Here is a 12,808-nt window from a genome sequence, read left to right as displayed (position 1 = left end):
GTTGTAGAGATCAGGTACCAGGGCTCGATTGTTATATCGGAAATCAACTTCCTTGTTTGCAACAGATATTGGCTGTCAATAGCAGTGCTGCATGTGCTAGGGAAACAAACGCTGCAGCGACTCAGCTGCCAAAGTCGCTCCATCGACCTGCTTTAAGATCTCCCCAACATGTTGCTTTGTATCCTTGGAAAGCTAGTCTTGATTTTCGGCTAAGTCTTTGTCGGCGTCGAAGACCGCCGACCTCGACCGCTACGAGGACTCGCCGTGGTATTCAAGAGGATTACCATGATCAACAGACGTGCCAGCGTTATGCAGGATGCCTTTGGCAGGTATGTAAACCATGGCTCTGGGCTGTTGGGACCATCATGAAGAATGCTTTTGGTAAGAGTAGCGAATCGGCGCATCTCCTCATTACGACCCATAACAATCCTTGTGCAAGGAAGCCGCACTTGTCGGGCACTCCCGCTTAGAACTCCCGCTGAGTCTATGCCGGCTTTTGATACGTCCAGACCCGGCGTCATGCGCTATTTGTAAAATATAAAGCCCACGTGTGGTAAGACTTCCCGCAAACTCCATCCCGAGCTGGTAAAAGCTCCGGATGAGCCGGGTAGATCGTGGAGTCCCGCAGGGAGTTGGTCAGTGATAGCACGTAGTCAAGGGGCTAGACAAGGGAGTGAGAACTCTGTGGCTTGTGATGTAATCAATGTGAGTTCGGATCTGCTCTATGGTCTCCATGCATGAGCTTGGTGAGGAATGGGGTCGGCTGAGGCTCCTCTACTAGATTTTCGTGGTACATACATGAGCCGCACTGGCATGCCGTAGCTTAGGTAGTTTGGACCAGCTCCGGATACTCGTGAGGCGGTGGCCAGCATTGCATGAAACTGAATTCCACAACCGATTTCTTAGGCTTTAGGATATGATTTGCATTATCAAGATGCTCTCCAAAGATGGTGCCGCTTATTGATTCATCCCAAGCGCTCTCTTGCATCGGCAAATGCTCCTCAAATGATAACCGCTAGCGATAATATAGGCGACTGACTCTCGAAACCACCAGACAAATGCGCCGAACTCAGCTGGGCGTATTGAAATCCTCCTGTAAAAGTTCTACTTCTAGTAGTATAGGATCACGTCGTGAAACGGTCGTGATAAGCTTCGATCAAGCACACGAGCCAGGCCATGGCATGTGTCTTGGAAGCGCCGCACGAGTTGTAGGCGTGTTTTGGAACAGGGACTTGAAGCAAAGAGAAGACCTGCTAAGCAATACAGTGACTGGGATAGAGGCCAATTACAGAAGCGGGCGGTGGATTTTGCTAGTTGATGAGGTTGGCGAAGTTAGAAACGATCAATGTGAAAGTGAAGGGTGGTGACAAAACGAATGGTGGTGATTGGTCAATGGCAGACGTGAAAGAATGGGTAGTCGGTGTAGCAGACTCATCTCGATATATGCATATATCCCTATCCGAAACAAAGGGCTTACGTCACCCAGGCTTCTATGTCGTTACCGGGGACTGCCCCGCGACGCGGCCCCACCATGGAGGGGATAGCTGTTTGTGACAGAAACGTTGAACGTGGTCCCTGGATCCGTCATGTTTGGCCTGAACTGCAGTCTGAGACATCTACTTGCAAAATATTTCAGCTGCTCATATATCACCTTTGGATTGCTCTCCGACACACCCTCGTTCTGATTGTGATTACCATACTCACAGATTCACGATGCCTGGTAATCAATTCCCTCATCAAACACCACAGGCCCAACGAACTAATGTGCAACGGCAGCTCCTTACTCGACCGGCGACAAGCGATCCTTTGGCTGGGTTACCGCCCGCGAGCGCTGGCCTGTGATCATCGTTCGTCCCCTTTGCTGTCCTTGGTACTACGTTCATGCTGACAGTTGTGCTACAGACCCAGGCGATTGACGACCTCTATCGTTCGGTTGCCCAGACCAAGGACGCCGAGAAGGAGGCCGATGGCAAAAAGATTATCGAGAAGATCGCCCGCCTCAAGTATGAGGTCCAGCACGACCGGCCATTGACGTACGACCCTCCTGCCGATACTTCCTTGGCGGCATGCTTGCTGACCGTACCAGGCCGATCGAGGACGATGGATACCCTGACGTCAGCATCTACAACGAGGAGCTGAAGAAGCTTGGCTCGCCGACATGGCTCAACGTGCCATGGCTCTACTGCGAGTGCTACCTGTTCAGGTGAGATATCCAGCACCGAACCCAATGCTGGTGGCCGAGCGCAATGCTGATGTAGTAAAGATAGACGCATCAGCACGTACTTTGCCCAATCCACCCACTGGAAGAACTACGATGTCTTCGCCCGCCAGAAGATCAGCACCTTCCGATCCTCTCGGCCTGCTGTGCTCGAGCTGGCCTCGAAATACAAGGAGCTCGTCGAGCAGCTCCAGAAGAACAAGGGCGCCGCGCAAGACGAGGAGGCCGAGAAGATTCTTTTCACTGAGATGTGCGAGATCTGCCTGTGGGGTAACGCGACTGACTTGTCGCTGCTGACGAGCTTGACGTACGAGGACATCCAGAAGCTGCAAGGCTCCGAGGCCCGTAAAGCCTCGGAGAAGAACATCGTTGTCAACGACCTCCCCGCCGTCTACGAGCTTCTCAAGAAGGCCAAGGCCGAAGGCAGGAAGGAGCGACGCGTGGATATCGTCCTCGACAACGCCGGCTTCGAGCTCTACGTAGACCTGATTCTTGCCGGATACCTGCTCTCGGCCGGTCTCGCGACAAACATTGTCCTGCACCCCAAGTCGATCCCATGGTTTGTATCCGACGTCCTCCCCAGCGACTTTGCCCAGCTGCTCGGTGCCATCGCGAACCCCAAGCCCTTCTACGAGACCCCCTCTGAAGACGAAAAGCTTCAAAACAAGACCCCCGAGCCCCTTTCAGAGGCTGACGCGGGCAACCTGTCGTTCCTATTTCAGGAGTGGAGCCAGTTCCACGCCGAGGGGCAGCTCATCCTCAGACCCAACCGTTACTGGACACACCCGGGCCCCTTCTGGCAACTGCCCGAGGAGGCCAAGGACCTATACGAGGATCTCAAGACCAGCGAGGTGGTCATCTTCAAGGGCGATCTCAACTACCGCAAGTTGACTGGCGATGTAAGTTGTATGTCTCTTGACTTGTTGAAGCCTACTGACATGAGTCCAGGCCGACTGGGACGCCGCGACGCCCTTTACCGAAGCCCTGAAGAATCTCGGCCCCGGATCCGGTCTCAACATCCTAGCCCTTCGCACCTGCAAGGCCGACGTCGTCGTTGGCCTCCAGCCTGGCGAAGACGAGAAGTTGCTCGCCACCGAGGGCGGCGGCGGCGACTCAGGCTCACGCAAGTGGGCATGGAGCGGAAAATGGGCTGTCGTGTCCTTTTCTGGCGGCAAATAATGTGTTTTTGATTCCTGTTTCCTGTTTGTATCCTTTCTATAGGGCCTTGATCGATAGACTTGAGTGAAACCCCTCAGTACAGATAGAAGGCTGGCCGTCTTGGCCAGCCAGATGCTTTCCTCCTTTGGTTGCCTTGAGCGAGTCGTAACACCAATGCTACCCTTGTCGAGCAGTCTTCCGTGAACTTCTGTCCCTTTTCACCAAGTCTAAACCCAGCCTCCAACAGATGGATCATAGACGGGAATTCTTGGTCGGGACTGAGCATCGCGTTGTACCAACCAAGCAGCAGGTCTGGCCGCCTGGCTCCATTTGATGTGCTTTCTTGGGTTGTATTGAGCCTTGGCCACAGTCTCTTTCTTGGGACATGTCACTTGAGTCTGTCAGGTTACGATTCCCCTCACCCATAGCATCGCGATAGGCTCACAAGGCTTGCACATGCTGCAGATACGATGTCCACACCGCTTGATGGCGCATTGCGGCGTCCGCTGGTTGGGTCCGTTGCACTTGTGGCAGACCCAGCGCTTCCTCCACTTCCTGTGGACACAGCTCATTTTGCAGTAGTCCAGGCTGTCGGAAGCCGTCTGCACCAGCTTCTTGCAAGTGTTGAATCTGTTGCCGAATGTGTACAAGGCGTCGTCGCACAGCTTGGTGGTGGGCACACACATGCTTTACCGTCTCGACTTCGCACATGATGGAGGATGTGAAGATGGCTGCTGTAGAGTTCCTGGGTTTCGTTGGAGAGTCGTTTCACCTAGAGTTCAGAAGTCGAACTCAGAGTCTGATTGTGAAGGCTTGGGATCGAGAGCTGTGAGGCTGGAACCAAAGGGTTAGGTTGTGAGAAAATTGAGTGCATTTGAGAACTTTTTGATTTTCTCATGGCCGTGAAGTATCTGAAGGTTTTGATGTTGTCGTAGAGTCACCACTTAGGGTGGAAAAGACATAAGGAAAACGGCTTCCATTTCTACGTGCAGGATTGCCTTGTCTGAAACGAATAAATACATATCCTGTGTGGTGGATCCGCACAAAGGGACCAGACTAATAGTTAATCCAGGCCCAGCGCAAATCTCATAAGGCTATATAATACGCATAAAGGTATTATAACATATCCCTTTAGGTAAATTAATAGATTTTAACTATTATATATCTAATAATAGCTATATATAAAAGAATTACTTTAAAAAAATAAATAAAAACATAAATATTTACTCTTAAAGTAATAAATATAAAAGAAATAGTTATATAATATTATATTTAATTATTAATAATAAAAAAACTACTTTTTTTTTTCTTATTACTTTTAAATAATTTAATTAAATTAATAGCTTTTAATTAATTAATTAATTATTAAGTTAAGTAATTTTTTTTTTAATAATATTATTTTTTTTTAGTTTAATAAAAAGGCTTTTTTTTTATTTTTTTTATTTATAATAATAATAACTATATATTTAAAATACTATTATTTTTATTATATATATATATATTTATTTATATTATAGGCTCTTTATATAATATTAACGTTTAAGAATAAATACCTTTAAAATCTAATAAAAAGACTATTATATATACTTATATTACTATAGTATATATAACTTAACTTAAAAAGTATAATAAAGTATATAAAGGTAATAAAAAGAGTAGTAGCTCTCTTAATCCCCTTAGTAACTAGCTTATAGTCTCTTCTCTTCTTATATGTCTATTCTTTGTCTAGGTCCTTTGTATCTTAAGTGGTATTAATATATAAGAGTAGACTCCTTTTACTAGAGGCTACAGTAGCAAGGAGGTTAACACTAAAGAGGATAGCTTATAGCCTCTTCTTTTAGCTAACCTCTTTATAAGTACTATAAGTAAAGATAAGGATAATTTAAAGTTGCTTCTCTCCTTTAGTACCTAAGCCTACTTTAATATAGTCCTAAGGGCCTTTTATAATTAGTAGCTAGCTAATATATTATGCTTTTTTTATTTAACTTAAACTTTTTATTAATTTTATTAAATAGAGATAGTTGTTTTTAGGTTTATGCTAGGAGAGGAAGTAGAGGAGAAAAAGAAGAATAAGGAGAAGGAGAAAGAGATATATACTAGGACCCTAAAGCTTATTCTTTAAAGAGACTTTAAGTACTTATAGTATATTTAGAGTATACTATATAGTAATTCTTTAGGTTAATATATACTAGTAAGTAATAACTAGACCTTTAAGTACTAATACTATATACTTAGTAAGACCTCTTATATTATAATTATTAAGGGTTCTAAGCTTTATTATTTAGCCTAAAAGTTCTTAGTTATAAAGTATAATAATATAGCTTTAAATATATATTTTTATATATAATATTTATTTATTTAGTTCTAATTATTCTTATAAGTCTTTAGCTAAATAATTAATATATTATAAAGCTATATTATATTTAAATAGATTTTTTTTTAAAAAGATATTTAATATAGTATATAGAAGTATAGTAAAGTAATACTAATATTATTTAGTAAGAATATACTAATTAGTTTAGTTTTATTTAGTAGTTCTACTTTTAGTATAACTATTATTATTATAAATAAGGGTTAAGTAAATACTATTTAAGTTATAATTAATAGCCTTATTAATTAGTTAATGTTTATATTAACTATACTTATATATTAGCTCCTTATAGACTAGTATATAGTACTTTTAAAAGGTTAATAGTACTAAAAAAACTTTTTTCTTAGGCTTCTACTAGGAGTAAAGGCCTATAAGCTATAAATAGTAATTTTAAATAGCTTATAAGTATTCTTTTTCTACTAATACTTCTTTTTTAGTATATATAATCTTTATTTATATATTTTATAAGTTAAAGAATACTTTAAAGTACTTAAATTTTACTTTAGTAAAGTTCTTAGTAAGATTATCTATTAATATGTTATCTATTAGTATATATATAACATTAAATAAATATTTATTATATTCTTATTAAAGCTATATATTCTAAATATTAATATACTATAAGTAAATTAAAATTTAGTTACTTTTACTTATAATAAGGTAAATAATTTAATTATTATTATAATTAATCTTCTATATATTACTAAGTTTAAGTTATATATTTTAAAAAAAACGCTTAAGAGTAATAGTTTTTTTTATAATATGCTTAAGGCTAAGGAGCTTAGCCTTAGTTATTAACGTTATAATAGTGTTTTATTAAGTAGCTTTTTATTAGATTAGACCTTTAAAAAGCAAAATAATATGTCCTTAGAATAATCTTTATGTTTTATTATTGTTTATAAATAAAGCGTTATTTATAATTAGTAGTGTTTATATACCCTTTAAGGTACTAAAGTATATTACTAGGTACTAAGTGTAATATAGGTATCTAATAACTTGGTTTGTTGCTTATTAATAGATATATAAGGGGTTTGTTAAAAATCGTAAAAATAGGGTATATATAAATATAATATTAAGTTAGATTATTATTACGGTATAAAGGATTAATCTAACCTTCTCTTAGAAACGCTTTATGTTAACTAGGGTTACTTCAAGGTTATTCTTTTTAAGCGTAACTGTTAGTAATAGGGTAGTTAGTACCTTTAAGTTAATAAGGTTAAATCTTTTAGTAATTTGCTTAATATATTAGTTATAGGCTAAATAGATCTTTTATTTTAGTTAGTTATATAGGATCTATATACTTAAATACTATTTAGCTAAGCCTGAGTCTTTTACCTTATATATTATTTAGATTTTTTTTATAATCTTCTTTATATCTTTTATATAAGACTTATAATAAAGTATAAGGATATTATTAATATAAAAAAAAAGAAGTACCTTTTTGTTTAGGGTCTAAAAGAGATATAGGTCTTTACTTATAGCTTTTATCTTAAGATAATATAAAGTACCTAAGAGTTCCTTATACTAAAAGAGGGGTATATCTTGGAAAGGGGCAGGGTTTTGCGTTTTTATTTTTCCTTTTATTAGCCTACAGACATAATCACAGGCCTAATCAGACGTGACTAAGCAGGACCCTTCCAAGTACAAAAAGGGGCTCTAGTTAGATACTATTATAGAGATTAGGATATTATGACTAGGTAGACAGAGAAGCTTGATATCTTTAAATAGGTACTTAGATAGATATAGACGAATTTATTACTTTAATATCTAAATAAGATATATAATAAGTGACTGTTGCTTTGTTTTCTTAGGCCTAACTAGACCTCTAAGGTCTAGGAGGGTATCTTTTTCCTCTAGAGATCATAACATATATATGTATACTACTTAGTAATAAGGGCAAATCTGAATAGACTGCTAGACTGTAAAGGATATATTTTTCTAGTTTGCTTATGGCCTTAATTAGGCTAAGGAGGACCTGAAAAGAGTAGTATTTTATGGTCTAGGCGTTAGGGTAGTTATTTAGGGTAATTAGTTACTCTAGGTGTACTTGTAATAATATTAGGACCTTAGTGTTTAGTGTGGTTTATATATTAATTGTTTATTTGTTAGTTTCTTTTATTTTATATAGTTTTAATAGTACTTTATAGTAGAATTAAACTACTAATCTTTTTATTATTTTATTTTAATTATATAATAAATCTAATATTAGTACCTTAAAAATAGCTTTAACTAATAAAATATATTATTAAAAAGATATAAAGGAAATAATATTTTTAACCTAATTAGACTTAGTCCTAGATATAAAAGTAAGCTTAATTTTAAGAAACTATAATAAATAAGACTTAAGAAAAGTAGGATTCTTTAAAAAAGTAAAGAAATAAATAATTAGCTATAATAACATAATATAGCTAAATAAACCTTTTATATAGATAATCTTTTTATAAGTAAATACTAAGTAAACTTAATTAGAGAAAAAAGCTTATAAGATATAAAAAAAAAAAGAAAAATAATAAGATAAGAATAATATTTTCTATTAAGATTAGTAAGCTAAGAAGCTCTCTTAGTATAGGTTATAAAATAATTATAATTATAAACTAAGCTTAGAACTTCTTAAGATTTTATTATTATATAAGCCTTAGTTTAATTAGGTTTAATATTATACTATTAATAAAGACTAAACGTTTTAGTATTAATAGATTAGTAGTAATAGAAATTCAATATTCTTTTAGGATTAACTTAAACTTAATAAGTATTTTTTTTAGAAACTTAATTAAAAATATAGTAAACTAATGCCTTATAAAAATATATAAAATATTACTTTTAAGTCTAATTAAGTTAATAGACTAGGCTAAGTAATAACTTTAAAGAAATTTTATATATAGTACCTTAAAATTAATTTAAAGTAATTAATACTATTTATACTTTTTATAATTAGTTTACTAAGATATTAGTAATATATTTAAGTTAACTTTATTAATAACTAATATAAAGTAGCTTAGAGGTTTAATTAATTAGGTAGCTTTATTTACTAGTAAAGCTTTTTAGAGTTATTAAGGCCTTAATAATAATATAGATACTAAGTCTAAGACTAGTTTTAGGATTCTTAACTTTAGAACTACTAAGAGAAGTAAAGGTAAGGACCTAAGCTTAGGCTATTAGTAGTATAAAGGGAGTTTTAATTAGGCTAGTAAGGACATAAGCTTTTCTTTTAATTTAGTATTAAACTTTTTTACTATAATAGACTTCTAGGCCTAGTAACTTTTAATAATAAACTTATTAATAATAGTTAATATAAGTATAACTAAGGACTAAGGGTCTATTAAGCCTAATTAGAGTAGGACAAATTATTTGTGTTAGTTAACTATTAAGATACTATTACTAGATACTAAAAAGGCCTTTACTTTTAATAGCTATAATATTACTGATTTCTTTAATAAGTATAAAGCCTTAATTAGGTTTATTAGTTACTTTAATAAAAAGAAAATAAAAGTGTTATTATAGTATTTATTTAATAAATACTAAGTAATAGTGAAGATTAAGGCTAAAAAAGAGACATAATAAGAACTAAGTAAGTTCTTTTTTAATATTTATAGATAACTTAATAAAGAAGTTATTTTTTAATTAAATTATTATATTAAGGACTTTATAAAGAGAAATTTAATTAAAAATAATAACCTAATAGAAACTATAACTTTGTTTTAAAAGGTTAAGAGTATAAGAGAAAAGGTAAAGGCTAAAGAGAAGCTTATAATAAGTACTTAAGAGCTAATTAAGCTTTTTGTTATATGATTTTTTAAAAATATAATTATAATAGTGTTTTTATAAATAAGACTTTTTTTTACTAATTTATTTAAGAGAAAGAACTTTAGTGCCTTTAAAAGAGTAATACTTATATAAGTAAAATAAAAGTTAAGATATAAAGGTTATTATAAAGATTCTAATACTTTTATTTTCTCTTTATTAGCTATAGTTCCTTATTTTTTAAAGTAGCCCTTTAGCTTTAATTAGGTTAAAGGTATACTCTTTAAGAAGTCTACTTTTAAAGATATTAAAGTTATAACTAATTTTGTTATAAATGAACTTTTAAAAATAGTAGTAGCCTTTATACTTACTGTAAAAGCTAGTCTTAAAGCCTAGACTATCTCTAATAGTTAACTTATAGTTATATATAGTTATAACGTCTTTATATTTAGTCTTTTATAGCTATATATACTATTAGCTTAATAACTATCTTCTTTTAGTAAGCTAGGTTTTGTTCTAGGTTATCTTAATTAGTATTAGTATAATATATATAACTAAAGAAGGTATTAAATATATTTATAACTTAAAAAAGACAAAAAGGTTAATTTAATTATATTAGACTATAATGTTTATAAGTATAGGGTATTTTAAGGATTAAATGTTAAGGTAAACAAAGTTCTTAATGTTATTATCTAGGAAGCCTATAAAAACTACTAGCCTAACCAGGTTATTATCTTTACCTATATAGTAAATAACACCTTGTTCCTAGAAGCTGTAAAAGTAGTAAAACGTATAATTAACTAGGGTATTAGATATTCCTTTTAACCTAAGATATAGTACTACTTACTGCTATATACCTAAGACGCTTAAGTAAATCTTGTTAAATATGTCTTAGTATCCCTTAAGATATACGCTAAAGTCTTCTTAACTTAAGGAGTAAAAGTGAATATAGTTACTAGGTTATTAGATATAATACTATGACTTATTCTGTGTTACTTTAATTAGATAAGGCTTTATTTAGTACGCTAAGGCTTTGTTTTAAAAAACATGTATTGAAGAGGGAGTACTTCTAGTACTAGCTCTTAGGCTAAGGAAATAAATATAGATACCTGTACCTAGACTCCTTTACCGATATAACCTACTAGTCTAGTACACCTTAATCAGGCCTATTAGACTCCTAAAAGTTCAAGGTCTTTTTTTATTTAAACTATACTAGTAGGTAAATATACTAGCTTTATATATAGCCTAAGATATACTTAAGGAGCTGCTAAGGAGAGTTTTATCCTAGATTAGCTAGAGATAATAGACTAAGCTATATTTACTTAAGTTATTATTAAGAAATTTAGAAAGAATATTATTATTCTTTTTAAAGTTATACTTTAAGTCTAGCCTTAGCTTAACTAGGATATAATAGTAATAATATACTAGATACTAGATAGTAATAGGTATTTAGATATTTATTTAAAGGCTTTTTTTAACCTAATTAGAGAAATAAAACTATATAAAAGATTAAAAGCTTATAAAGTAATTAATAGATATAATAGAGATATCTTAAACCTTATAAGTAGAACTACTAAGGTTAGACTTATTAAGATACTTAACTTAATTACTATTAAGTCTATTGTTCTACACTTTATAATATTTTACTTTGTGATTAATGTCTAAGTTAGTAGTTTTTACCTTAATTAGAACAACTTAATTAAAGGTATTATTAATAATAGTTTATAAATTAATATTATTTTAAGATTATATATAGATAAGTATACTATTAAGCTTATAACTATACTACTTAGAATAAACGCTTTTGATCCTAATTTAAAGTATATATCCTTTAATAAAGTAGCTATTATACTTATCTAGGTTAAAGGCTATTATTTCTTAATTAGTATGTTTATTATTAATAATAGAAGGATAAATAAACTACTTCTTCTAGGATTATTTTTTAGGTTTTATATATAGATTAATTATATATATAGCTTTAATATAATTATACTAATACTAATAATAGAGTAAACTTATCTTTATATCTTAGTTATATTTCTAAAGTTTAGTAATCCTAGGAAGTTCCTAGATTATTTACTAGACTAAGATAATTATATAAGGGCTCTTAAGGACTATCTCCTTAATTAAACCAAGCTATATTAAGACTAGGAAAACTAGACTCTAGTAATAGTACTAGGACTATTACTAAAAAGCTTAAAATTCTTAGACATAAGCTATAAGAGGATAATAAAAAAGTAATCTAGTTATTTAAAAAAGAATTAGATTATTTAATAAAAATAATATTAATTATACTTCTTGCTTTAGCTGTAAAGGATGTTTATAAGACTATAGTAAAGGTTAGAAGGTATAATAATAAGAGATATTTTTGTTGTGTTAGAAAGCCTAACTTGCCTTATATTAACACTGATTGTCTTGATTAGGCTTACTGTCTTAAGGTTTATTTTAACTAGTTATTAGTAATTATAAGGAAGGTTAAAGTAGAGAGAGTTAAAAAGTAGATAGTTAAGTATTTTAATATAATTAATAAAAAGAGAATGCTTTTACCTTTAGAGTAACTATATAACTATAAGGTAGATCTAATAAAATATTATTCTTAGTTTAATTAAGCTAAGTAGAATATAAAGGTATTTATTATGTATAAGGGAAAAGATAAGAAGATATATTTAGTTAATGACTAACTATTTAATAGATTAACTTTTAATAGTAATCCTTTTTAGAAAGTTAAGAACCTAGTTAAAGCTAAAAAAATAATATAACTTAATAAGGGATTGTTTTAAGGCTTAATTAGGCCTAAGTATTTAAGTATTAAGCTGTATTTATGTTTTAAGCTAGATAAATTAGTGGCTATTATAGATATACTAGGTTATTTTTTATTTTGTAAGAAGGACTTATTTCTCTAAGTCCTTTTAAACTACAAAAATGCTCTTACTTAGGACTTCTTTGAAAACGGTGTGCTTAACCTGAAAGTTGTCTTTTTATAGGTAATTAGGACTATGCCTTATAAAGCCTAGTAAGAAAAAGGGATACTAATACTTAAAGTGCTTAAATTATAAGCTATAGATATTATTTAGGTATAAATTAATAAGGGTATTTTAAAAGAAGGTTATAAGGCTATATAAAACCTTTGGTTTTTTGTAAAAAAGAAAAATAGTTTTTTATGTTTAATTAATTTAGTTATTTAGATAAATAGGGTTATAATTTGTAATGCTTTTGTTCCTTTAGGAGTAAAGAATTTCTTAGAAGACTTTAGTATATACTAGATTTTTTTACTCTTAGACTTTTTTTTTAGATATAACTAAGTTTTTTTAGCTAAAGAA

General features: G+C 32.7%; 1 protein-coding gene across 1 annotated transcript; it reads left to right on the top strand.

Moving 5' to 3' along the window:
* Positions 1–1,881: 1,881 nt before the first annotated feature.
* Positions 1,882–3,397, top strand: ColSpa_06429 (protein-glutamate O-methyltransferase; the record flags this gene model as incomplete). Its single annotated transcript, XM_049272641.1, has 4 exons — positions 1,882–2,033; positions 2,087–2,203; positions 2,259–3,117; positions 3,167–3,397. The coding sequence occupies 4 exons, from the start codon at positions 1,882–1,884 to the stop codon at positions 3,395–3,397; spliced, it is 1,359 nt and encodes a 452-aa protein (XP_049128598.1).
* Positions 3,398–12,808: the final 9,411 nt, after the last annotated feature.

This window comes from Colletotrichum spaethianum, assembly GCF_022836535.1.
Source record: "Colletotrichum spaethianum MAFF 239500 DNA, contig15, whole genome shotgun sequence".
NCBI classification, from domain to species: Eukaryota; Fungi; Ascomycota; class Sordariomycetes; order Glomerellales; family Glomerellaceae; genus Colletotrichum; species Colletotrichum spaethianum.
The sequence above is the reverse complement of the archived record's forward strand: the minus strand, read 5'-3'. Positions and strand labels throughout refer to the sequence as shown.